Source organism: Penicillium diatomitis, assembly GCF_028827545.1.
Source record: "Penicillium diatomitis strain IBT 30728 chromosome Unknown utg000005l_segment0_segment0, whole genome shotgun sequence".
Taxonomy (NCBI): Eukaryota; Fungi; Ascomycota; class Eurotiomycetes; order Eurotiales; family Aspergillaceae; genus Penicillium; species Penicillium diatomitis.
Window position 1 is genome coordinate 665,355 of NW_026623177.1, and position 24,593 is coordinate 689,947.

The following is a 24,593-nucleotide window of genomic DNA, read 5'->3' on the forward strand; positions in this document are numbered from 1 at the left end:
CTCCTGGCCTTCGTAAGCACGCAGAACAGTCTCTCTGTCTGACAATATAAGTCTGATCAATGTATATTCGAGAGTCTCGATTTGCAGACTGCACCATATGAGTACCCAGGACGAGGAAGCTACTGCCGGCTGTATTTACGGCGGCGGTTCGAAACGTTGGGTGTACGCAATCCAAGCAAATGGGATTGATGGGCCAGGATTAATCATTTTGCTCGCGAAAAGAAGCTCCGTGGGTTTTCGAGCACTGCTGCCCGGCCGACGACTTGAAAGCCCCAGTGTAGAGTGTAGACTGTTCACTGTAGTCACACAGTTCTCAGTACATGGACAAATTTTAGTACGCCGCTAACCATCTGAACCGAACTTCCAACTGCCACAGTGCCGTGGCACGCGTGCCGGATACGGCAGTCGGAGTGGATCCACTTTTTCCCCTCGTTGACCAATTGCACATGTCAGAAAGAGCCGCAACGAAAAGTCTGCTTGATATCGCAATAACTTCGCATCCTTTACATCGGCCTGCTGGCCCAATGGCAAGGCGCTTGACTACGAATCAAGAGATTGCAGGTTCGACCCCTGCGTAGGTCAAAAATCAATTGCTCTACCAAGTGATTGTGTAATCTTTTTGCCGGTAATATTCTGACCCAAATATCGAAAAGACTAACTCCAAGCACTCTCGAGTGAGTCGAGTCTCGACAACGATAACGCTGCTTGGCGATCGCAATTTACGTGTGTTATAAATGGCTGGACTTATCGATCTTTAATGTGCGGACTGATGGTGTTATTACAGTGAGCGCATTTGATTCGACAGCAAAAGGAAGCCAGAAAAATATTTTATTCTGCCTGAGTCGCTGCAAACTAATATAACACTGCTATCACTCTGCTCGTCATATTGTCATGTCTCATTTCATCAGGAGATTCACAGCCCAAGGGACACTCAATCCTCGCAGATCACCATAGTGCTGCCCGACTCCCAGGAAGACAATGGGGATACCGGTAGCATGAACCATGCTCACCAATGTGCCGACCATGTCACCGACGGTGTCACACTTGCTGATAATGAATCCGTCCAAATTGCGTCCACTGCCAAAGGCCTGGTTGAAATTGCGGGCCTGCATGACACTGTCGGTTCCTACCAAGGCCTCCCCGACCATAAAGATCTTGTCTGGTTGAGCGAACTTGGCAAACTTCTCCAAGGAAGACATGAGGCGTTGATCATTGTGGCGGCGGCCCGCGGTATCGATCAGCACAACGTCGAACTTGTTGGCCGCACCATACGCAACTGCATCCTTTGCAACGTTGGCCGCGTCCTTCCCATAGCCCTTCTCGTAGAGCTCAACCTCTCCAACATTCTCGCGCGCACTGAGCTCCTTGAGGTTGCGGGCATGAACGCGCAATTGCTCAACCGCACCCGAGCGAAATGTATCGCAAGCAGCAATGAGAACACGGTAGTTGTTTTGCAACAAGAAAAAGCAGATTTTGCTCAAGTTGGTGGACTTTCCAACTCCGTTGACGCCAACTATAGACATGACGTACGGACGCGGGGCCTGTTGCTTCGTAGTAGGTGCGGTCACCGCATTGATTTCACGAAGAAGATCAAGTGACGAAGTTGGTGTCAGAATCTTGCGCAAAGATGCCTCCATTGCGATGCGCAGCGCAGCATCAACGCTCTGGAAGTTTGCAGTCTTCTTGCCGACGAGTTCGCGCTCAACACCTTCACAAAGACGCACGGCTGCCTCCCGAGCAACATTTTTCTTGAGAAGGTGATCTTCCATCGCCTTCAAGGGCTTTTGCAGATCGGCCTCTGTCAGAACCTTGCCGCCAACGATGTTGCGGAAGAACCCGCCGATTGCATTGAATCCAGAGCCTACAACACCCGAAAGCGCCGAGTCTTTGCCCTTTTCAGCATCGGCATTGTCCAGGATGTTGTGAACTTCATCGCCCAAATCTTTCAGGACAAATTCACCCTTCCCAGTCCGGCGGCCCATGTCGTCTTGGGAAACAGCTTCTACGACGGGCGCGTCAGCACTCGTCTGATCTGCGGGTGCAGAATAATCCAAGACGACTCCATCATCTTCGTCGGCGAAGCCATCGGCGTCCCACTTCCGCATCTTCTTTGTAGAGCTCTTTGGCGTAGACTTTCCGCCTTTCCGGGAAATTTCATCGCCGGAGGAGGCATTTGCGCTAGCGTTGGCGGCTTTTCGTGCACGGCGAGAGACGCGGCCCGCAGGCCCAGCCTTGCCGGCAAGAAGGTGACCCGTGACAGGAGTTGAGGTCCTAGAGATGTCAGGAGTCCCTGGTGGGGTAGCCTCATCAGAGATCGCCCCAGAAGGCGCGGCTTGATGCTGCGCTTGAGGCTCGTCAGCTTACGGGTCTTCAAAGAACATTCCAGATTGGGCATGTAAGTATACCTTTGATGAGGCCCGGCACAGGGGGCGGAGGTGGACCACCGTTGTCAGATGACACAAGCGCATCTTTCTTGTCGTCTGTGCCAGTAGCAAGCCCATCTGTAAAGCTGCCAGTATTATCCTCTAGTTCTCGCACTTGCTGCTCGAAGTATGCGTCGAATTTGTAGACGGAGATGCGGGCACGGTTGCCTTTGAGTTGGTCTTTGTAGACATCGATAAAGATGGTCGAAATGTTCTCCAGAAGTTTGTCGATCCAGCCAAGATGAAGTAGCGATTGATAGACGGCCTATAGTAGGAAATTTTCAGTCTTACGATTCAGAACTCGGGGACACAGTAGCCAATGCGACAGATCGCATGCGACAACTAATAACGTACCACAAATATGAGATTGAATTCCTTGATTCTCTTCCACTTCAAAGTGTACTTCTCCTTCTTGTAGACCGGAAATGCTCCACCCACTGGGCCGCTCTGAGGTACTACCTTTTCCTCGATAAAGACATCGTTGATGAGACTGTTGATAACATGTGACCCCACTGGCGCATATGACTTGGACCAGAGTACCACGCCGGAAGTGGTCAGAATCTCAAAGGCTTCCAACATGATACTGAACTCCTAGAAACGATATGACAAGGAGGAATTGAATGCGTTGAAAAGGGGGAGTTCTGGGGTCTTTCTGTGGTGGGGGAAGGAGGCGAGATCTAAGCCGGGCTGGTGGTAAAGTTCCGCTCGCGGTGGCGGACTGAGCCAAAAGGACCGACGTCGTGGAAGCTCGGAGGCAGAGCGGAGCTTGAGCCACGTTGGGACACACCTCCTCCGATTTCCCAGGCGCACTCATCCCCCACAACCACTCAACATTCGTGACGTGCTCCCTCCCTCCGCTATCAGACTCACATTTGTGCTGTCTCGACTTCAAAGCATCTCGCTCCTCTATCGAACACTCCAGCAGAGTACACCATGTACCGGGGCTCCTTTGCACCGCCGCCTGCGCAATCGCCGCCTCTCCATCACCCTGTCCCGCAACATGTGTCCACCGTGCCAATGATGCGATCACCACCTCCTCCGTCATCCCAGCAGACACCGAACGCCGGCTATGGCGGCGGGGGCAATCCATATCAGCCTTCATCTGCACAAGGAGGTGGCAGCGCTTACGAGCCCGGATTTGGTGGGTTCATGAGTGACCCTACCGCACAAATGGGATTCCAGGTCGGCCAGACCGCGATGAAGGCAGGCCAGGAATATGTCGAGCAAAACGTGTGTATTTCACATCCAGGGCCAGTCCTAGTGGTTAGAGCAGCGAGCTAATGTCACTCTTCAGTTTAATCGTTACATTTCAATCCCTGCATTGAAACATTACTTCAATGTCTCCAATTCGTATGTCTTGAGGAAAATCGCACTCGTCCTCTTCCCATGGCGACACAAACCCTGGTCACGCCAACAAGCCCGAATTTCCGGCAATGCCACTGGCCCCAATGGTCAAATCATTCAACAACAATACTCTTCCATGTTCCTGCCGCCGCGAGACGATCTCAACTCCCCTGACATGTATATTCCCGTGATGGCGCTTGTCACATACATTCTACTCTCGGTGCTACTGGCTGGATTCCGCGGAAATTTCCACCCGGAGCTCCTGGGGTCAATCACAACTACAGCTATTGCGGTCATTGTCTTCGAGATTCTGTGTCTGAAGATGGCCATGTATATCCTGAGTATCAACAACGACTCCCAGCTGCTCGATTTAGTCGCATACTCGGGCTACAAATTTGTTGGCATTATCATGACCCTGGTCGCGTCGGAAATACTTACACCTGAACGTGGTACGAGCGGTTGGGTTGGCTGGACGGTGTTCGTCTACACCTTTTTGGCGAATGCCTTTTTCCTGGTAAGTTGCATTGTCCTGTAAGGATGTTTTACGACTGGACGGATTGTTAACCAAAGGCCAATCACAGCTTCGTTCATTAAAGTACGTTCTGCTACCCGACTCGACTGACTCAGCGATGCGCAACGGTGGCATGCATACCGTTGCGCGGTCCCAACGAAACCGCCGGACTCAGTTTCTGTTTGTGTACTCGTACCTCATTCAGTTCGTCTTCATGTGGGTTCTGAGTCGTGAGGGGCCGTCTTCGGCGAAGACAAGTGTCAGCTCCTGAAACACAGGAGCGGAGAACAACACCTGGATAGCGAAATATCGCCTGACATTCTCTGAACGGGAGTCGGGAAACCGGGATGCGAGACAGCCGCGACCCGGACGATCATGCCCGAATCACGTTTCGAGGACTTTGATCAAGATCATGGCCAAAGATTTATAGTACAGCCACTCGATGGCCAAACATCAAGCCCACATGTCTAGCCTAGTGTTCAAGTCGACATTCCGTTGCATTACGCGATCGGTACAATCAACAATGACTACGTTTTATGAGGACAACACGTTCGATGTTCATGGAAAATATGTTTGTGACTTGTCATTGATAATGGTGCTAAGAAGTGACTTGAACACTAGGATGTCTTCTGATTGTTAGAAATTATTTTCAAGATGACATGATCAAAGAAAAGACAATGTGATGAAGTGGTCCTCAGAGATCTTGGTGATAAAGGTAATATCATGGCCGTAGCTCAATTACTATCTAGGCGTGATAAAGGTTTTAATCATAGGGCCGGGGGAAGTGGGCTTGGGGTGGTGGTGCTTGGAAACGAGATCGAAGAATACCAACCTTTGCTGCAGGATGTAAAGCGTCGAGGTTATGGACTGTCATTAAAAAGACGACCGGCATCGAGATGATCTGCATGTCTTCAAACAGTTAGCTGCCTTGAACGAATGTATGTTCGAGTGAAAAAAATGATTCATGAAATGGAAGCATATCAGAATATGTAAGAAATTGAATATCATACGACAGTGCTGCATAAGAGAGCTCCGGCGAGAGCCTCACAGACACCGGGTCAATCGCAAATTACCGCATCATATGAGCAAAGCAAAGGGCGTGGGGTGAGAATGGGGAAAAGACTCAAGACGTACCAGTGATTAGTTCTACATCATGGAGGGCTGCGAACGCTGCTGTCCAATTAGTAGAAAGGGCGACGGAAAGGGTGTTAAGACATTGGTCTAGAGCAGAGCATCGTTAAACTCTTGTAATAGGCCACAAGTCCAGTTGCACTGAATGGAGAAGAAAAAAAAACTTCAAGATATCCTTCCCGGCGGAACAATGTTGATGCGGGACTGGGGATATGGCTGACATAAACCAACCCTAGACCCGCCACGAGTGGCCCGCTAAGCGAGACTTGTGTGGGCACATCCGAAATTCGCAAAGCCGACTTGGACAATTCGACACTTTCGACAACAACCCCCCGACACATCCAAACCCGGTCGACCGTGAGTGCCGCTGCTGCAACCGTACGATTGAGAAGAGCACAGGAACAAACCGCTGAAACTTTTTTTTGCACATCTCAGAAATTCGCGATGGCCGATATCGACGTTAAGCTCGCTTCCTGGAAGCTGGTCGAGGTTGGCCGCCTCGTCCTGATCCGCCGAGGCCCCTTCGCTGGCAAGCTCGCTGCCATCGTCGAGATTGTTGACCACCGCCGTGTACGTTGAGCAAATCCCCAAGAACCGACAGATTGTTCGAACCGCACGCAAGCCCGGGAATATGAGGAGACCTCCAAATTCGCACGAACAATCTGGAAGAGGAGCCGTGCGATTAACCGGCGGAGTCAATGGAAATTGTTGTATTGACATGGTGGCTTTTGCAGGTCCTGGTCGACGGTCCCTCCGGCGAGGAGCAGAAGATCGTGCCCCGTCACGTTCTTCCCCTCGCTCACGCCACTCTCACCCACTTCGTTATTCCCCAACTTCCCCGTTCCGCCGGTACTGGCCCCGTCAAGAAGCTGTGGGCTAAGAACGAGATCGATGGCAAGTGGGCCAAGTCTGGCTTCGCCCAGAAGACCGAGCGCACTGAGCGCCGCAAGAACCTGACCGACTTCGAGCGCTTCAAGGTTCTGCGCCTCCGTAAGCAGGTACGTTGAACCACCTACGACCAGAGTCCGGAATCGAAGGGGTGGCAGAATACGAAGATGGGATCGGGAATCGAGCATCCATGGCCGGTATCTCGTCCACTCTTCTTTCTGCGCCAACAAAAATCGGGATTCAGTCGTTCCCATCTCCTGCGATCGCAGTGTCATTTCTAACAATTCGCGATAGGCCCGCTACGAGGTCCAGAAGTCCCACGCCAAGGTCAAGGCTGCTGCCGCCAAGTCATAAATGATTACGAGGGTTTGGTGCATAGGATGAAGGAGGTGTCCTGGGACGGGTTTTCCACAGCTGGCCATTTCCACCAGCAAAATCGCTGTACGCATTAATCGATCGACAGCAAAAATGATCCAACTGCCTTGATATCCCGGCAATGGCTTGTGTCATAGTTCTGCTCTGCGTCTAGGCCCTATCGGTCGTCCTACTTTTGATAGATCTGGGAAACTCATCTTTCTGCAAAACGGAAGAGAGGAAAATGAATTTATGTAAAAAGTGGCCAGAGCGAACAAGATCCAATATGTAAGACTGCAATGTCATATCTTCTAAACCGGTCGAAAACAGCCGATTCTGGTAAATCCAACGTTCTGCATACTATTCGATCTAGATCGACCCGCCCTCATGCACTATCCATGAATGACGATGTAGGGGGGTTTGGCCATAGTAACGGGACTTGAAGTCGTGGCTGGTGAGGGCCTCAGGGCACAGTGTGGGAATCTGGGGTGGGCAGGGAACCGCCTCGCTAACGATTTTCGGCCGACGGCCTGCCGCACACCAGCTATTGAATCTTTGACCTCACGAGCAACAAAATCCACCAGCTACCACCACAGCCTCATTTCTGTCCTCCAGGTGCGTTAATCAGCCCAAAGTTCCGCCAGAATGAACCCTTCATCTTCAAACCGTGATTTTCTGAGCTTTCTGCCGGTTTGTGGGGGTTGGGTTGGCAACCTCTGCCCGCTTGCGCCCGCCCTCCCACCATCTCACCATCCCACCACCACGTCAACCGGACGGTTCCAAACCGACCTGCGCCAGCTCCATCAGTCGACACGCCCCTTTGCGCTGAACATTGTCGTTAACTGAATTCCATTCATTGCTCATTAGATTTCCCCTCCCCCACACACACATTCACAATGGCCGACCCCCGTGTTGAAGAGCTCCCCGATGAGGAAGTCCCCAAGAACGTCGAAAGCGAGTCCGAATCCGAGGCTGGCGATGAGCCCGTCATCCCCGGCGGCGCTGCTGTCACCATCCACTCCCGTAACGAGAAGAAGGCTCGCAAGGCTATCGCCAAGCTCGGCCTGAAGCACGTCCCTGGCATCACTCGTGTCACTCTCCGCCGCCCCAAAAACGTAAGAACTCCTGTCCACGGATCTCGCCAGCATTCCGCCGCTGTACATCGAAGCAATCGTCAGCTGCAAAGATACAACATTACCTGCCGTACAAATACGCTAATGGTCTCGTTTCTTGCTATCCAGATGCTCTTCGTCGTCAACCAGCCCGACGTCTACCGTTCTCCCTCCAGCAACACCTGGATGTATGTAGCTCCCCCTCCACCCGCAATTGCATCTTCTATTTCCATTGCGCTCACGCACTAACTCACTATTCTAGCATCTTTGGTGAGGCTAAGATTGAGGACCTGAACGCCCAGGCCCAGGCTTCCGCCGCTCAGCAGCTCGCTGCCGCTGAGGCTGCTGGTGAGCACGCCGGTCACGATCACGATCACGATCACGACCACGACCACGGCAAGGGCAAGGCCCCCGAGACCGAGGCCAAGAAGGAGGAGGAAGAGGATGATGGTGAGGAGGTTGACGAGTCTGGTCTCGAGGCCAAGGACATCGAATTGGTCATGGCCCAGGCCAGCGTTTCCCGAAAGAAGGCCGTCAAGGCTCTGCGGGAGAACGACAATGATATTGTCAACTCCATCATGGCCCTCAGCATATAATGACTCTACTGCGTAGGTCATGATAGTTTGGAGAGGCTTAGAATATCACAGTTCGATGGTCTAAGTTCAGATCGAGTTGCATTATAGTGTACACAATGGAACCCCAAAAAGGATTGAACTGGACTTCATTTAAATATGCAACCCCTTTAAATTGCTCAAAAATATCCATTAGAGACGAATTGCAGTCCATAGAATCACCCAATTGACTCCTCCAATTTTCAGTAACCTTGTTGCAATATACATCCCCCGGTAGGTCTGAGATTGGTTCACAGCTATTCAACCACTCGTTGCTCGGAATCCGGACGGTCACGTGATTCACGTCTCCAAACCTTTCCGAGTCAAACTCGCCCGTCCGGCACCACCCTGTACAGCGAATCCTCACCCCTCGTTCCTCTTTCTCCAACACACCTCTCTCGTCTCGACACAATGGCAGCTGTACGTTCCCCCCCCCCCCCCCCCCCCTCCCCCGCAGTGAAGAAAGGCGCCTCATGACCGTGACTCGTGGCCGGGCCCAGATCGCGTGAACCCCAGTCCGCTAACCAAGGCTCTCTCCTCTTCTCTCCGTACGAACAGCGCAGTGCCGCTCTCAAGATCGACTGGGCGAAGGTTTCGACCTCCCTCGGCCTCCGTGGCCAGACCGCCGCCTCTCTGCAGGCCTTCAAGAAGCGCAACGACGATGCCCGCCGCAAGGTCCAGGCTCTCTCCGAGCAGCCCCAGACCGTCGACTTCTCCCACTACCGCGGTATCCTGAAGAACCAGGCCGTCATCGACGAGATCGAGAACCACTTCAAGAGCTTCAAGCCCGCTTCCTACGATGTCAGCCGTCAGCTGAAGGCCATTGATGCCTTTGAGGCCCAGGCCGTTCAGAACGCCGAGCAGACCAAGGGCAAGATCGATTCCGAGCTGGTCAACCTCCAGAAGACCTTGGAGAACATTGAGACTGCCCGTCCCTTCGAGGACCTCACTGTGGTATGTATCAAGAGAGTGGAACCCAGGAGGTGGTGCTTGCTCGGTGCGGTCGCTAACTCTTTCTTTTCACTTTCTTTTAGGACGAGGTTGCCTCTGCCCAGCCCGAGATTGATGAGAAGACCGCCTCCCTCGTCTCCAAGGGCAAGTGGATGCCGCCCGGTTACAAGGTATGTTCCAGTCCGGGGTCCGTGTTTAGGCTGAGTCTACAGAGGTTCTCACATGTTTGTCCATATAGGAGCGCTTCGGCGATCTGTCCGCCGTTTAAGCGGTTTGAATTTCTTCGATTCAATTTCGCATGTTCTCCCACGTGTCATTGCGCCGCAAGATGTATTTTTCCCATTTTCAGCATACGCCCGCCTCATCTCGGTGTGCTCACAGTCTGGCCATCGAAGCAAAGTGACTGGGTGCATGGGGTGTGTATAGAAACAAGTCCACAACCAGATCGTTTCTGCGTGTCCTTTTGTGCCAAGGCGTGCCTCTTAAGCTCGTAGTCACACTCTAGTCCCCTCGTAATTCATGAGAGTGAATGTTTGTTGAGACGCAGAGGTGAGCTCTCGAGAACGACACGTACGGATTGAACAAGCTCCCGAAACAAGAAGTGGTGAGGTGACGTCTGATTCTAGTATGCGACTGTCGAATGTTTCTCGGTACCAGTCCGATCAAATACAGTGACCGGACTGAAGGCGCTTATCAGGAGTGGTCTACATACTGAACTGATCATTGGCCGTCTATATAGGATTGTCGCGACTTGAGACGAACAAATCGAGTAATGGATGTTAAGCATCGTAGAGTATGGAAGTGCTTCGAATCGAACATGGTATCTGATCATCGGCCACTAGAGCTGGAGTTCTGCGCATTTCACCCATGCCGCCTACTCCCGCCAGACATGGCCCAGGTGAGGAAGTGTGAAACAACTCTAACAAAAGCCCGAGGCGATGCGTAGATGCCACTACAAACACGCACAGGTTACTACCTATGTATATTGAAACGGACGGAGTCTTGCATCTTGTCTGAATGTGTCGATTCAATCCGTCGAATGTGTTGCTCCTCACCTGAAACCGCCGACCCACGAGGTCACGAGGTCGTATTCGGAGGATCGCAATCTACCTCAATGGACATCACGTAGGATGATTCTCTCGTTGCTATCAAAGGCCGTGCACAGTGGTGTCAATCGACATGGTACGGGATGGATATCTGATATTTCAGACGAGCGTGGTCGAGTAGGCATGACTTTAGGTGTTGAAGGGTTTGGGAGCTTGGAGATATATACAGGCTCGCGGGGAAGGTTGCACATACCACCAAGTCACCACTGCCGCCTTCACTGGGAATCTGTGATGTGGGTTGCTCCCTGGAACCAACCCTGTTCCAAATTTATACACATATATATGTATAAAGATATAGATATATATTTTCCCCTCACGTAGCCAGAAGAATCTTCGCGAGACGCAGCTACTCAGGTCAAAGTACTTCCAGCCCTACCGACACTTGACCGTGAATTCGAAACGCCACTTGAACTTTGCATTGAATGTTTATGCCGCGAGCCCCAACCGGGGGTCATGCCAAGACATGTCAATTTACATCTGCCTTCTATCCACTTCTCCCCCCACACTGCCTCTTCTCTCTCTCTCCTATAATCTCCAGCATCAAGCAGGGTCGCCAAGCCCCCTGATTCTTGAGGCCAAACCTCAACTGAAGATTGATCGCTCAATGGCTTCGCCATGACTGACCTCTCCTCAGCATACCCGACCATCGACGATTCTGATATCCTTCGAGTGGAAAGGGAGAGTTGATCCAAGTCTGAACGACCAAGGGGCGCCACATTTACCACACCTCGAAACAAGCTAATTGCTCATCTTGAGACAAATACTACTAGAGCCACGGGATCGTTGATTTGGCTTTGACCGTGACGGGAGGCTTTGGAATTCTCTTCAAATTCATTAATCCGGGCTTGTGGAGAGTCATTTCCATTCGAGCTGGGTGACCTCATCAATTGAATGATACATACCCTATTCGAAGCCAGCTCGAGGGGCCACGCGAAAGAAATTTGTCAAACCCCGGTCATCTAGAATCTTCAAGCAGTCCAATGAATCCAGTCAGCCCGCTAGCTGCACATGTGTGCTCGTCTCGCCTCGAAGCTCTACCCGTGGAGATCATCCAAGCGATCTTCCTCCACAGCCTAGAGATCAACCTCCCGCGAGCCTCGCCATATATCGCCCGTGCGCTCTCCAAACCCATTCTGTACACCTGGCTCATCCGCCTGGCTTTCAGCAGCGCCAATGCCAGTTCACAACAGGGCTTCTTCACACCCGATTTTTTACCCCCACCGCTGGATTTCTGGAACGTGACCTGGCAATGTCGACAGCGGTTACAAACCCAAATTCTCGAGTGTCGGTGGTGCACTTGGCCCCTGATGCGGCGCTGTCAGCGCGAATATGTTGAACATGTTCTCCGGCGCAAGTGTGCGGATCTGGTCTTTACTGATGAAGCCCAGCTCGTACTGGGATCCCTGGATGCGAGCTTCAACGATCTGGAGGGTGCGGATTGGGCCCCAAGAGGATACCGCGGTAAAGGGGACCTCATTCTCCCGGCTTATCTGCCGAATGAAGACGCAGCTACTCCACCGACCGTGAACCGTAAAGTGGCTATCTGGCTCCATCTCGGAGCCGTGCAGATCAGATTTCTCAACGACGTCTTCTACGAGGACGACCTCTTCCAACTCCCCTGTGGATCCGCTCTCGGCGCCGGCCAAATCCCCGATAAATTGCTCCAGGAGCCGTGGTCCGAGGAACAGTTTCAATTTCTTCAATTGCTGTCCTCCGATTTCTACGTCGACGAGGATGGTGCCAATGCCGAACGATCCTCTCAGATCACGACGCGGTTGATTCGCAAACGCCGGCTGGATCCCTTCCACCGATTACTCCGCATGTACTTTCGCACGGGCAATTGTCGGGTCCCGTCGCGATGGCCTCTGCAGGCGTCGCACTTTGCGTTGATTCAACGATGCATGGAAGGGCCGGAGGATCCATTTGCACAGGTGGTGTGGAATGTGCGCTGGGATGATATTCCGACGTCTGCGCGCCAGGAGCTGATGCTCGCCATGACGGCGAGAGCTGAAAAGGAGTGAGGAGTGAGGAGTGAGGGGGAGATGAGACAGAGTCTCGACCATCGACTTTAGACTATCAACCGAGAGGATGTAGGGGCCGAGCTGGGTTTGGATTTTCTTGTGTTTTTTTTTTTCTTTTTCTCTTTCTTTTTCTCTTTCTTTTTCTCTTTCTTTTTCTCTTTCTTTTTCTCTTTCTTTTTCTCTTTCTTTTTCTCTTTCTTTTTCTCTTTCTTTTTCTCTTTCTTTTTCTCTTTCTTTTTCTCTTTCTTTTTCTTTTTCTTTTTCTTTTTCTTTTTTCTCTTTTCGTGATGGCTGGTACTGCCCACATCACTGGGGCCATATATTTCACGGCGTGTCTCCGCAGGTGGTCAATCCTTCGAGACATTTGCGTAAGAGGAGACCTTTGTATGATATGTAGATCATGTGCAGATTCCTCAAGTATGCAATTTCTTGATCTGCTATATATCTACGACTCTTAGGGGTCGATCGTGTCCCCGCCGAAGCTGGACCTATTTCAAATCATCTTGAGGGTTCTTTGACGAGAGACGCCACACGAACAGATTCCACTTCTACAATACAGTCTCGATTTCAAAAGTGCACTCCGGTGGGAACTTGGAAGAGAGAGAGGGGGAGAGAGCAAAATTTTCTGCAGTAAACGTGTTGTATTAATGCGCTCGTAGGGGTATGAAGCATAATCATTAAAAAAGAGAGGGAACATGCGAGAGAGAGAAAGCAAATAAACCAGGAGCCAAGACTCAAGCCTGATATCTCAAGCGCGTGTCATCCAAATCCAAAGTCAAACTCTCAACCTTCAGTCCTCAATCAGTCCAGGGAACGTCATGTGGACGATAAGAGGAAGAAGACAATAAGCCAGATCAAAAAACGAGATACCGCCCCTTCGATCAGGCGATGGAGTGGTCCTTAGACGGCAGATCTGGATCTTCTATGACGCCGGCCGGAGCAGCCCTGGCAGGTCAGGCAGGAGATGATGACATCGAAGATGGTGATGATGCCGTCGAGGATGGCGCGGAGGACGGAGCCGATGGCATTGACAATGCCCATCAGACAGCGGCCGATGGCGTGAAAGACGCTGGTAATCTGTACCGCAGCCTTAGCGGTTAGTAGGGCGGAGAGAGAGAGAGAGAGAGAGAGAGAGAGAGAGAGAGAGAGAGAGAGAGAGAGAGAGAGAGAGGAGTCGAGGGGTAGTAAGAAGGTGTTGTGGGTAGAATGATACCAGCGAGGCGATGATGGGGGACTATGGAGGAGAGTGGGTAAAGACATACGCAAGAGACAACGGCACCCATCTTTGCGGAGGGAGAGCAGTTCACGAGGTCAAGGGCGGTCAATGATGTGAAGTCGTGGATGGGAGTTGATCAATCTGTCTGTGAGGGAGGACAGAAAGAAGGAGCAAGAGAGCCCTTTTTAAGAGGATCGAGAGTTTGGCTTGGGAGGAATAATTGGGGTCGAGCTGGAAGAGGCCGTGGCGTGGAGAGAAGTATCACTGAACGGTCTCATGATGAAAGGGAAGGGAAAAAAAAAGAAGAGAAGAAAACAAGATCAGGGAAGAGGCTGACCTTTTTAACAACCCGCAAGAGGGGCCCCGGGAATGAGGACATGAAGAAATGAGATGAGATCAGAACGATGATGCACGAGAGCGATGGCCAGCTGCCGAGCAACAGCGAGAAACACGGTCTTGATTCCAACCTGGCGGGGACTAGTTTGCACTTTTGCAGGGCGTGTGGTCCGTATCCAAGGATGCAATCTAGAGTCCCACAAGCCACAGTTCGGGGGAAAGCACATCATAGAATCCCACTAAATTCAAAAGAAAAGAGAATCAGGCAACGGAGAGTGAACAGACCAGCCGCGAACGAACCCGCAGGAGGGACGGGGCTCACAGCGTGTCTGATGCACGATACGTAAGGATGGCTGAAAGAGGTGAATGATAGACACTGGCGGGGACTGTCAGGCTTGGTTTTTGTTTTGTTTTGTTTTTTTTTTTAAATTATTATTATTATTATTATTATTATTATTATTATTACTATTATTATCATTATTATTATCATTATCAATTTTTGGCGATGGCCCGTTGACGTTTCATTCTTTGTCTTTTTTTCTGGGGGGTACTTTGGTCTCTGTTTGGGGGTGACGGTAGCCCAATTCTGATTCAGGAACGAGGGTGCCTTTCCTCAAAGAGTGGATGTTGACCCCAAATATGACAGAATCATCATCTGGCAGATTCTGACAGTAGGGCTGAGGACCACTGACGTAAGTGAGCTCCAAAGAACTCCCAGAGGAGCGGACTGGCAGAGCGAGACGAGCAGGAGATGGGGTGTCAGGTGACAGGTGGCTGGTGTGGTGGAGAGGCGGATGAAACAAGCTCAGAATAGAGCGGAATGCAGTCAGGCATGCGCGACGAGCGATCATCGATGACCGAGGACTGATGACACTCGCAATACTAGTAGACTAGTAGACTAGTAGACTAGTAGACTAGTAGACTAGTAGATCAGTCGACGACCTACCGACATTGGGTAGGTAGCCAGACTAGCAGTAGCCAGACTAGCAGTAGCCAGGGGACAGTCACAAGTCCCGCAAGATGAGGGCGTAGTAAGAGCAGAGGTAGAAAGAGGCTCTGAAAGAGGAAAATGGGCTCGACTGCACTACCTGAGAGGAGCTTGCCAAGGTTCGACGACTACAGTAGTCAGTAGACTCGGTACTAACTCTGGCAAGTCCTAAGTAGTGGTGGTACCTACTACCAGTCCCTACCACCTACTACCTAGTAGTACCAGGTAGCTACTACTAACTACTCTCAGCCAGCATCAAAGCTAGTACATCATACATCATCTATAGGTAAGTACTGTATTCACAAGTATAGAATGAGTAATTCCGATTCCCCAAACATGACCTTGTGACACCTGCTCCGCGGGACCCCTACCTCTCCCATGGTGCGCTCCAACCGTCAATCAAACCCTCGGCGGGCATCTTCCCTTTCCAGCAACTTCTCTGGTACATCGCGAGAGGATCCATTTCTGGCCAGTACCTGAGCCCGTGGAGACGGTACCTCAATGCCGTGATGACGACGTCCGAGTCGGACTCGGCCCAGATTCCTTGATTTCTGCGCCACACCAGAGGAGCACGACCAGTGCCTGTCCGGTCCTCTATCCTCCATATCACTCTTGACGATTCACTCCACCATGAAACTATCCCCCTACCACGGCTCATCAACTGCCATGTCCTCTCACAAAGTCAAAATTCAACGCTCCATCTGCGACCCGTCTGCCGGTCGGACCTATCAGACGAAGAGTGGCACACCCCCGTCAATCCTCCTGCCTGCGGAAGGCAGGGCGACAAGCGGTAGCCCGTCAGAAAATTGACGCGTTCGGGATCTGGCCCCTAGACTGGACGCACCTCGTCGAGCCCCCCCGTGTGGCTCGTCGTGCTCTCGTATGCCGTTCATCATCCGAGGGCGTGCACCTGCTGGAACTCTACGGAGTTGCAAACCGTGTGTGTCGAGCTTGATCTCGCCAAACTTGATTATCCTGGACTACCTTCCCCCGAAACGGTAGCACAAGCATCAGATAGGTCAAAAGGAATACACGCGCTCCCCAGGTACATACGGTAGACTCTGGAAAAAGTATCCCCCATGACTGCATCTCCCGCAGACGTTGGCTGCAAAGATCCCAATGTGGCTGAAGCCCAGATTGGCCTCACTGGGATCGGCAACAAACTGACATCATTCCGGGCTCAACGGGCGGTCCAGAGTAAGCTAAGCCCCATCAGGTCATCGGCCCTGATATCGCACGTGATGATACTCTGTGCCCCCAGCAATGTGGCTGGTGCCCCCAGCGGGTCCCTTACCCGCCAATCAACATCGCGTGGAAAAAAAATGAAAAAGATCCGCGCGGCAGTGCCAAGCCCTCCTCGTATTGAATGTGTGCAATCCCGAACTTTCCTCTGGTCACATCGATATTATTATTGTCGTTGTCAGAGCCATCCCACATCATCAGGCATGGAGTCCCTCCTCACAGTGAAGTGATGGAGGACAGGTACTCTGAAAGCTTCCCTTGGGCGGTGATCTGAGATGGGGCTTGCCAACATGGGCAACGATGCCCCCCAGAGTCGGCGGGGGGTCGCTGGCAGAGATGCATCGGCGCTGAACATCCGACCTTCGACTCGCACAACACCTGCATCAACCACCAAAACCTCCCAACCAAGGATCACAAAACATGCAGCGTCTTCGTCCAAGAAGATGCGACGTCCTGGGCGTCCTTTCAAGATGCCCAAGCAAGATCTCCCCTCCCCACGAGCGTCCCAGGAAATGCTCGCTGCCTCAGACATTGACGTCTCCCAGACCTCAGTGACCCCGGAAGTCGCACCCCCGCATGCCGCACCCACCCCGCGCTCCTTGTCGTTGCTCGAAGCATTGCCAGTCGAGGTAATCGAGAAGATTTTCCTGTACTCGCTGAACCTGAATCTCCCGCGCGCCTCATCCGTCCTGGCCGCCGCACTGTCCCGCGATCGGGTTTACAGTCTCCTCACGATCCTCGCCTTCTGGGATGACTCGTCGACCCACCCTCGCAGTGAAGCAATGGATCGCATCCTCGCTCCCCTGGACTATACTCCCCTCACCCTGAATGAGCGGGGTCAATTACAGCAAGCCGTCTTCCGGTGTCGATGGTGTACGATGGAGCGCATACGTGACCAAGTTCCGACCATCATGATTCTCACGATCCATCGTCAATGGCTCAACATGGGGGTGGAGATGGATGAAGAGACACAGCGCAATTTGGACCGATTCGTGAATCGACACGACGATACAGTCACGAGCTTCCGAGGACGAAAACACCCCCTCGAAGCCCCGGCGCTCACAAGTCATCCCGAAATGTTCTCCGGTCCACACAATTACCGACTCGTGGTTCACCCCATGACGATGATCGAGATCCGCTCGGAGACCTTGCAAACTGCCAAGTACTGGCCTGCTCTGTCAATCCTGAGGTTCCCCAATCATATCCTCCGAGGACGCTTGACAGGATTTACCGCGGATGACGTGATGTTCCTCGAAATGCTTCGAATGTGCTCGTACAACTTCGTTCCGCGTGCATGGCAGGACGTGCCCGCGACCATTACAACACTCAATCGCACCGTGCTCCACCAGGGGGTCCGCAAAGCGATCCTGACCCAAAATTACAATGCGCTGGTCTCTCTTCTCAAATTAGACGAGTTCGTCTTCCGCTGCCACGAGTCCCGCCGAGACAAACTCGTCCAGTACACCATTCCACCAGATCACTTTGTAGCGGCGACGCGAGTCGGCCGGGACAACCCACAGTTGAACGTGGCCTTTTTCGAGGCGCTGGTGCGTGCGAGCGCAGAGTCCGTCCCCGCCGATTCCTCCGAGATACTGCGGTGGATCATGGAGAATACGCGTCTTGCCCGGCGTGATCCATCGGCCTACCATGAGGTAAACGGCCGGTTCGCTGGGTGGTTGGCAGATTTTGTGCTCCGTTTGCCTGGGCTAATGGAACACACGGCTGCAGTTCCGGAAGCGCAATTGTTCCTGTTTGGGCAATTGGAGGGAAGACCCGTGGAAGTGTGCCGGTTCATTGAGGAGGTTCTTGCGCCCAGCCGTGAACCTTTTCTTAATTGGACACCCGAATCCCAATTCAGTGTTGACGGGTGGTGGGTGAAGATGGATCAACAGACGATCTCTTGAACATCATGAACAAGTGAATGTTGCGATTTTCTTGATGAACTTGCACGGTACGATTTGATGGCGGGTTTTTTGTGCCTTCGGCGTTTACACGGGAACCTCAACGTGTGCAATTTGACTTTCTCTATTGCTGACATAGACTATACCCCTCCCACATTATTCCTGAGACGACAGTCTTCCGTCACGTCCAAAGTTCGACCCTTCAGACAAGCTATTGTCTCCTTGTGTGCTTGTACAAACTCATGACAGACGACGTTCGAAGACGGTTCATTAAATTATACATTCTGTACAGTGTACACTGGTCATTCTCTCCGATTGACCTTGTGGCTCGTGCCCTGATGGTCTCGCAACGTAGCTGAATCTTTCCAACAACTCAGCCATCAGCTCGAGTCACCAGATCTGCTTCATCCGTCGTCATAAGACAGCAATGAGCCAATTTTCGCCCTCTCCCTTGTCTTCCTCCAATCTTTTAAATATTTCTCAACAACCGCAGAAGACCAGCAATCCGCCCACCGAGAGTAATCTGATACCCCGTCTCATTAATCCCCTTACACATCTCCCAAGCAGATGGCCCATCTGTGGCCCCCGCCCGACCCTCCCGTTTCTGAATCGGATAGTCCACGCGCGGCGGAATCGCCGTCCCCACGACCTTGGGGAACCTGTCCAGACAGAGAGCCTTGGTATTACACAGACTGCGCAGGCCCTCTTCGCCCGCGAACCGACCGTATCCCGACCCCTTGACGCCGCCAAAGGGCAATTGCACGACGTAGTAGGCTCCGAAATCATTCACGGCCACCATGCCGGCGTTGATGCCGCGCACGCAGGCGTTGACGTCGCGCGGGTTATGGCCGAAGACGCTGGCGCCGAGAGAGTACAGGGTGGAGTTGGCGATGGAAATGGCGTCGTGGGTGGTTTCGGCGCGCATGAGCAGGAAGACGGGGGCGAAGAGTTCTTCCTGGGCGATGCGCATGGAGGGCGTGACATCCACGAGGAGGGTTGGCGTGAAGTAGTGGCCGTGTGGGTATTGAGGGTGGTGGTGTCGCTTGCCGCCTGCGAGGAGTCGAGCGCCTTGGCCGACGGCTTCGGCGATGAGACCTTCCAGTTTATCAAAGGAGGTAGGGGAGATCATGGCGCCCATGTCGGGTGTGCAGGTGGTCTCGTTGGGGGTGTCGAGGAGGATGGAGCCGAGTCGGAGAGCGCGGATTCGAGGCGTCACCATTTCGACGAGTTTGTCGTAGATTCCGGGAAGAGCGATGACTCGCTCGATGCCGATGCAGTTTTGGCCGGCCGATTGGAAGACACCGCGCATGAGAATGGATGCAATGGTAGGTAGATTGCGGACTGTGCGGGCGTCGTCGAGAATCACAGAGGGATCTTTACCACCCAGTTCAACGCAGACTGGAATAAGAGACCTGGCGGCTGATGCACAGACTTTGTGCGCCACGGGTCGCGAGCCGATGAAGGTGATGTGAGCAATGTCCGGGTGCGAGGTAAGCTTGTCGGCGACAGCGGGCAGGCAGACAACAGTCTGCACGAGATCTCTCGAGTGGCCGCAGCTCGACAGCGCGCCTCGCACAATATCCAGGAAGAACGCGGTCGACCAGGCCGTCTGCTCAGAGGGCTTGACAACAATTGAATTTCCAGCGAACAATGCGCTGATGATGGGCCCGATAAAATTGTGGAATGGATAGTTCCACGACACAGCGGCAGCCACCACGCCGAGCGGTTCATAAGTGACAAGATTATTCTTGTACATCATTAACAAGTTGGTCGGCCGACGTGAAGTCAGCAAAGCCTTTTCTCCATGATCAATTGTCCACTTCAGCTTTTCCACCGTGACAAGAATCTCGCCAAATGAGGCATCCACTTTGGTCTTTCCGGAGTCGAGGCAGCATGCGGTAACGATGTCGTCTTGGTGATCGAGGACATATCTGGTAGGAGAGGTTTCCTCAGTAAGACAAAAGTCCGGATATGGAACAGACATGGCTAGTCGAATAATTAAACAGACTCACTTCAACAATGTCCGAAGAACTTGTCTGCGCTGCGCAAACGTCGTCGTGGCCCATTCGCCCTGAGCAACCTTCGCAGCCTTCACGGCATTCTCGACATCCTCCGGTGTAGCTGGCTTGATGCCATTACCGAGCACACGTCCATCAGCAGGGCAATAGCTCATAATAAGCTTGTCACTCCAGACCTAAGATTGCATGATCATCACATTAGTCCCAATTCTCGTAACCCAAAACATCTCGTAGCAATGCACTGCGCGACAACAGAGACTCACCCCTCGAACCTGGTCATCCAGAACACGCTTTTCCATTCCGCCGACCGTCTCCCATTGCTTTCCCTCTGTGCAATTGCGCACCTCAACTGGAATAGGCACATTGAAGCTCACAGCAGCTTCCTTGACGCTCAGATGCCAAAGGTACCCCACATAACCCGCGATTAAGGAGATCGCGGCAATGCCCGCCCACTGGGCGTGTTCAGGGCTGATTTGGAGGCCATTGGCTTCGAGAAAATTCGCCAACGAGGGTGAAAGGTATGGCCAGAGCTGGTCCATCATTGTAGGGTGTGAGGAAGCCAAACGGGGCGTGGCCCTGGGGGTCGTGGTGGAGGGAGTTAAGAAGCTCCGCGACTAGGGGATGTTTTTGGGGGAGGAGACTACCTTACGATAAACTGATAAGGTCACTATCAGCCATCACGGTCAGCCATCGTTATCGTGGCTCGTACATTGCAGGATGATCGAGTCACCAAAGGAGCCTGAACAAAGTCCAAATGTAGCATCTCAGCCTTTCTGTGGTTCACTCTGGGTGTTGTCTTTCATGACAACAATCGATTCAATACGAGCTACCCCTATCTAAACAAAGTATACTGTCCCTACTATTAGTCAAACATAGTTAATTACATCGGACATCTTTTGGAATAACGAGGCAGACGACATTGCAACATCCGTCGTAATATTCGTGGCATGTAGCAAAATAAACTCAGCAATACTTGAATATCGGTTACTGACGATGGCCTTGGCGTCTCGTTGAGCCGTGTAGTATAAACGAAATGGAAAAAGATAAATGCTGCACTTGACCCCAAATCTGCAATACCGTCAAACCTTGATTGATAACGCCTAAACCAGAGGAAAAGATCAGTACAAACCATACGAACGCCAGAGCTGAATAAGTATGCAAGTAAGTAGTGGGTACACTGGGTAGTAGGCCATCTGTTGGGTTCAGTAAATTCAATCATATCCAGCAATGATGATAGCAAAGGTGGCCAATTGAGCCGCATTCATGCGCCAAGCATGCGCGCCTCGTAAAAGCAAATGCCACAGTTGACACCAAAAACTGTGGTCGCAACGAATTTCAAAACTCGGGTCAATAATGCATGGAGGGCGACCAAGAGATATGCTAGAAAATGATCGCCAGGACACCAAACCTGAGTATTGATCCATGCATATAGGGAAGTAGTGCGTACTGTGAAGTTGTCCGTTGATGAACTCATTCAGGCGCGTTTCAACAACCGCAGAGACCTGCGTGTAGGAGTAGCAGACGGCTTGGCCTTAGCAGACTTGGATCGTGCAGCTCGCTTTTTGGGTCGAGATGAGACTTGAACGCTTTCGCGTCTGCGCTTCAAAGTCTTCGACTGTTTCTGTTGACCTTGACCAGTAGCCTGCTCTTCCGATCCGTCAATATCCATGTTATTGGCAGATGAACTCTCGACTCCGTCCATCTCCTCGCCAATGGAGTCCGCTGACTCTGACAAATGGATTGACGGACGCGCCTTTCCGCTTCCAGTCATCTTGGACCGAGAGGCCTGTTTAGCCTTCGCCGTTGTTTTGGCGGCTCGTACACTCTTTGAGAGAGTTTTCGTCGCACGAGTCTGCTCTGCAGGAGCTTTGTTTGTGGGCCCCTTCTTGACTCGCGAGCGAGGTGTTTCCCCAACCTTTCTACCCGTTCGCTTAACAAAGTCCTCAATAACACAACCTTCACCCCAATCTGCACTTGACGGGCTGGTAATTGCGCGACAGCGTGGGCATTGTTTGCCATGCTTGATGAGTAATTGATGTAGCGAGTATTTTAGGTCATCAGGGATTCTAGCGTCCAAATGGCTGAAGGCTGTGATCTCATTGGCGTTTGGTGGTACCCAACCCAGCCACTTGCAGATACGGAAGATGTGTGTATCAACCGCAAAGCATGGACGCTGGAGACAGAAAAGCAGGACACAGGCTGCAGTCTTAGGCCCAATACCGGGGTACTTGATTAGAGCCTTCAAAGCCTCAGGTGTCTCGTATTTGTGGAGATATTGCAGGTTTAGGAAATGTTCATTGACACTGGCAATGTCATAGTCCTTCACGTCTGCAGCCTCCAAGGACGAAGTCGGGGCTTCCTCTTGTGACATTGGCGTATCTTCAGTGTCGTGGCGATGCTTGCGCTCTTGGTTTTCTTCATAAACCTGATCAAGGATAGCCTTCAAGTTCTTGCTTTTAACGTCTGCCAGTCCCCCACTCTCAATTGCTTTGAACACAGTCTTGAGTGGCGCTTTACGGACCGCATCCCAGTTCACGCTTCCCTTGCCAATGCCTTCCTTGAGCGTACCGAACCGCTGTACCAGCCCACTGAAAGCCCGAGCAGAGTTAGTTCCTGTCGTCGCGCCACTGAGCAGCGTGCGAATCAATGCATCCAGTACCGATGGCACCTCACCACAACCAGTGATAGTCAGTGATGGCTCTGGGATGTTTTTGGGTGCTATGACTTTGCCATGAGTCTGTGAAAGCAAATCGTTCACTCTGCGACAGGCCTCTGGGGTGGGATCTTTGAAGTCCGGAAACGGAGTTTTTCCAGGTGTTAAGCCATATCCAGACTTTTTTGCCTTCTTCTTTGGCCCATCCGTTTCTTGATTGAGAGGTGCTTGGGAAATTGAAGTGTCAGGCTTTCTTTTGGCACCCCTAGCCGCTTCACGGGACCCAGTTTTGTCATCAGATTGAGACTGAGCATCCTCCGGGACTCCACCAAATGGGGTGCTGTTTGCCGCTAATGCTGGGGGAATCGAAAGATTGCCTAGGTTATGAGGAAGTTCTTCAAGAACGTGCTCACCCTGGTCTTTGGTGGTAGACTTGAACTGATCTACAACAGGCGCGTCGTCTGCGTGTTCGAGATCTTCTTTGGCCTCTTCAGGGACATCCGTTTCATCCTTGATGCCATTCGGATGAGCAGAGGGTGGAGCGGCTAGTGGCCCAGCAAGACCAGGAGAAAGCTGCGAGTGGGTTTGATGATTGCCGGAATGGACAACGTTCTTTTGAGTACTCGTGTCAGATGGGACAGCAGAAGCTGGGGAGACGCTGCCCTTTCCGGGCGATGATGACACCTTTTCAGGACTGCCAAGAGAGATGCCCGAATCGCCCTCTGTAGGTGATAGCTCTGGAGGAGATGGTTTCAGGGGCTGTCTATTTTTCTTCGACTAGGGGCTCGACTTACCTGTGTTCTTCGATTCGCAGTTACGGCCTGTCTCATCATATCCGGAAAGCCGAGAAGACATTCTTCTTAGCTTGGGACGAGATAGTCGGAATGAGATGTTGAACATAAGAAGTCGAGATCTTGCAAAGCAAATTGATCGAAAGCGGCCCTTTTTTGGCGCTCCCGTGCGCTTTCGTGGCACAGCTGGGGGGACTAGGTATGCTTGAAACTGTGATCGCCTTCCTAATTTTGCCGTAGAGTTCTCTCACAGCGTCAGTAAAGAATCAAAATTTGAAGACAGAGTTGTGGCAATGTAGAAGAAGATCGAGAGGTCAAGCTGGAAAAAGCAAGAGTTATCAACTTGACGTTCGAACTGGCCGGACAAGTTCTGGATGATCCCCAGATCTCGATCGGGAATGTAGTTGACAGGAATGACGTCAACTGACCTTTTCCCTGAATAGGCGCAAAAGAGGCTGGGCTGATGGTGTGATTAAACCCAGAAGCGCTGTATAGGATGAAACTCTTCTTTGTATTGACGAACCGATCAATGCGGTGGGTTGGTAAGGGTAGGGCAAGGCAAGTGAGACGAAAGTCAGCTTACCGGAAAGGGTACTCGTCGTCGATCCCGTGATCCGTCACTTCGTTGACGGCCATTCGCAGATGAGCGATTTGGAACAGGACAAGACTATTCTGAGGGTTCATAAAGTAGTCGATACGATAGGACAGAAAGGGCAGGATTAGTCAAGTGAGGTGAATATCGACGTGATGAGTGGGGACTACGTCTTCGATCCTGTGATTGTTCATTTTGTAGAAAACCATCCGTACCTCCGACGGGCCTGAAACTGCATCGAAAGTCAAAGAAAGTGCAAGAATTGAAACTCATTTCCTAGGGACAAAAATATCTTGGAAAACAACAAGCTGACAAAGGACCATACAGAGAACATGATTTTCATGACTGCTGGGATTTGGGTATCAAGTGCAGAAAAACACGCGCCAACGACAAGATTGAATCGT

At 51.9% G+C, this 24,593-nt stretch overlaps 10 protein-coding genes across 10 annotated transcripts; 6 read left to right on the forward strand and 4 right to left on the reverse strand.

Annotated features, from left to right (window-relative positions):
- Positions 1 to 896: 896 nt before the first annotated feature.
- N7539_004873 (signal recognition particle receptor subunit alpha) lies at positions 897 to 3,002 on the reverse strand (the record flags this gene model as incomplete). The annotated part of the gene is made up of 3 exons (XM_056934475.1): positions 897 to 2,344; positions 2,406 to 2,688; positions 2,778 to 3,002. The coding sequence occupies 3 exons, from the start codon at positions 3,000 to 3,002 to the stop codon at positions 897 to 899; spliced, it is 1,956 nt and encodes a 651-aa protein (XP_056789669.1).
- Positions 3,003 to 3,356: 354 nt separating this feature from the next.
- N7539_004874 (protein transporter YIF1) lies at positions 3,357 to 4,549 on the forward strand (the record flags this gene model as incomplete). Its single annotated transcript, XM_056934476.1, has 3 exons — positions 3,357 to 3,653; positions 3,718 to 4,281; positions 4,349 to 4,549. The coding sequence occupies 3 exons, from the start codon at positions 3,357 to 3,359 to the stop codon at positions 4,547 to 4,549; spliced, it is 1,062 nt and encodes a 353-aa protein (XP_056789670.1).
- An 810-nt stretch (positions 4,550 to 5,359) lies between these two features.
- N7539_004875 (60S ribosomal eL14 domain-containing protein) lies at positions 5,360 to 6,651 on the forward strand (the record flags this gene model as incomplete). Its single annotated transcript, XM_056934477.1, has 5 exons — positions 5,360 to 5,382; positions 5,646 to 5,766; positions 5,845 to 5,979; positions 6,144 to 6,407; positions 6,592 to 6,651. 5 exons carry the CDS (start codon positions 5,360 to 5,362, stop codon positions 6,649 to 6,651), a joined length of 603 nt encoding a protein of 200 aa, XP_056789671.1.
- Positions 6,652 to 7,547: 896 nt separating this feature from the next.
- On the forward strand, positions 7,548 to 8,359 carry N7539_004876 (nascent polypeptide-associated complex subunit alpha; the record flags this gene model as incomplete). Its single annotated transcript, XM_056934478.1, has 2 exons — positions 7,548 to 7,951; positions 8,026 to 8,359. The coding sequence occupies 2 exons, from the start codon at positions 7,548 to 7,550 to the stop codon at positions 8,357 to 8,359; spliced, it is 738 nt and encodes a 245-aa protein (XP_056789672.1).
- Positions 8,360 to 8,785: 426 nt separating this feature from the next.
- Positions 8,786 to 9,593, forward strand: N7539_004877 (F1F0 ATP synthase subunit d; the record flags this gene model as incomplete). The annotated part of the gene is made up of 4 exons (XM_056934479.1): positions 8,786 to 8,794; positions 8,933 to 9,328; positions 9,409 to 9,495; positions 9,564 to 9,593. The coding sequence occupies 4 exons, from the start codon at positions 8,786 to 8,788 to the stop codon at positions 9,591 to 9,593; spliced, it is 522 nt and encodes a 173-aa protein (XP_056789673.1).
- Positions 9,594 to 11,411: 1,818 nt separating this feature from the next.
- N7539_004878 (uncharacterized protein) lies at positions 11,412 to 12,452 on the forward strand (the record flags this gene model as incomplete). Its single annotated transcript, XM_056934480.1, has 1 exon — positions 11,412 to 12,452. The coding sequence occupies one exon, from the start codon at positions 11,412 to 11,414 to the stop codon at positions 12,450 to 12,452; it is 1,041 nt and encodes a 346-aa protein (XP_056789674.1).
- Positions 12,453 to 13,352: 900 nt separating this feature from the next.
- N7539_004879 (uncharacterized protein) lies at positions 13,353 to 13,735 on the reverse strand (the record flags this gene model as incomplete). The annotated part of the gene is made up of 2 exons (XM_056934481.1): positions 13,353 to 13,529; positions 13,715 to 13,735. The coding sequence occupies 2 exons, from the start codon at positions 13,733 to 13,735 to the stop codon at positions 13,353 to 13,355; spliced, it is 198 nt and encodes a 65-aa protein (XP_056789675.1).
- A 2,789-nt stretch (positions 13,736 to 16,524) lies between these two features.
- N7539_004880 (uncharacterized protein) lies at positions 16,525 to 18,138 on the forward strand (the record flags this gene model as incomplete). Its single annotated transcript, XM_056934482.1, has 1 exon — positions 16,525 to 18,138. The coding sequence occupies one exon, from the start codon at positions 16,525 to 16,527 to the stop codon at positions 18,136 to 18,138; it is 1,614 nt and encodes a 537-aa protein (XP_056789676.1).
- A 466-nt stretch (positions 18,139 to 18,604) lies between these two features.
- Positions 18,605 to 20,695, reverse strand: N7539_004881 (aldehyde dehydrogenase family protein; the record flags this gene model as incomplete). The annotated part of the gene is made up of 3 exons (XM_056934483.1): positions 18,605 to 20,066; positions 20,148 to 20,329; positions 20,417 to 20,695. The coding sequence occupies 3 exons, from the start codon at positions 20,693 to 20,695 to the stop codon at positions 18,605 to 18,607; spliced, it is 1,923 nt and encodes a 640-aa protein (XP_056789677.1).
- Positions 20,696 to 21,627: 932 nt separating this feature from the next.
- N7539_004882 (endonuclease III domain-containing protein) lies at positions 21,628 to 24,281 on the reverse strand (the record flags this gene model as incomplete). Its single annotated transcript, XM_056934484.1, has 2 exons — positions 21,628 to 23,428; positions 24,181 to 24,281. The coding sequence occupies 2 exons, from the start codon at positions 24,279 to 24,281 to the stop codon at positions 21,628 to 21,630; spliced, it is 1,902 nt and encodes a 633-aa protein (XP_056789678.1).
- Positions 24,282 to 24,593: the final 312 nt, after the last annotated feature.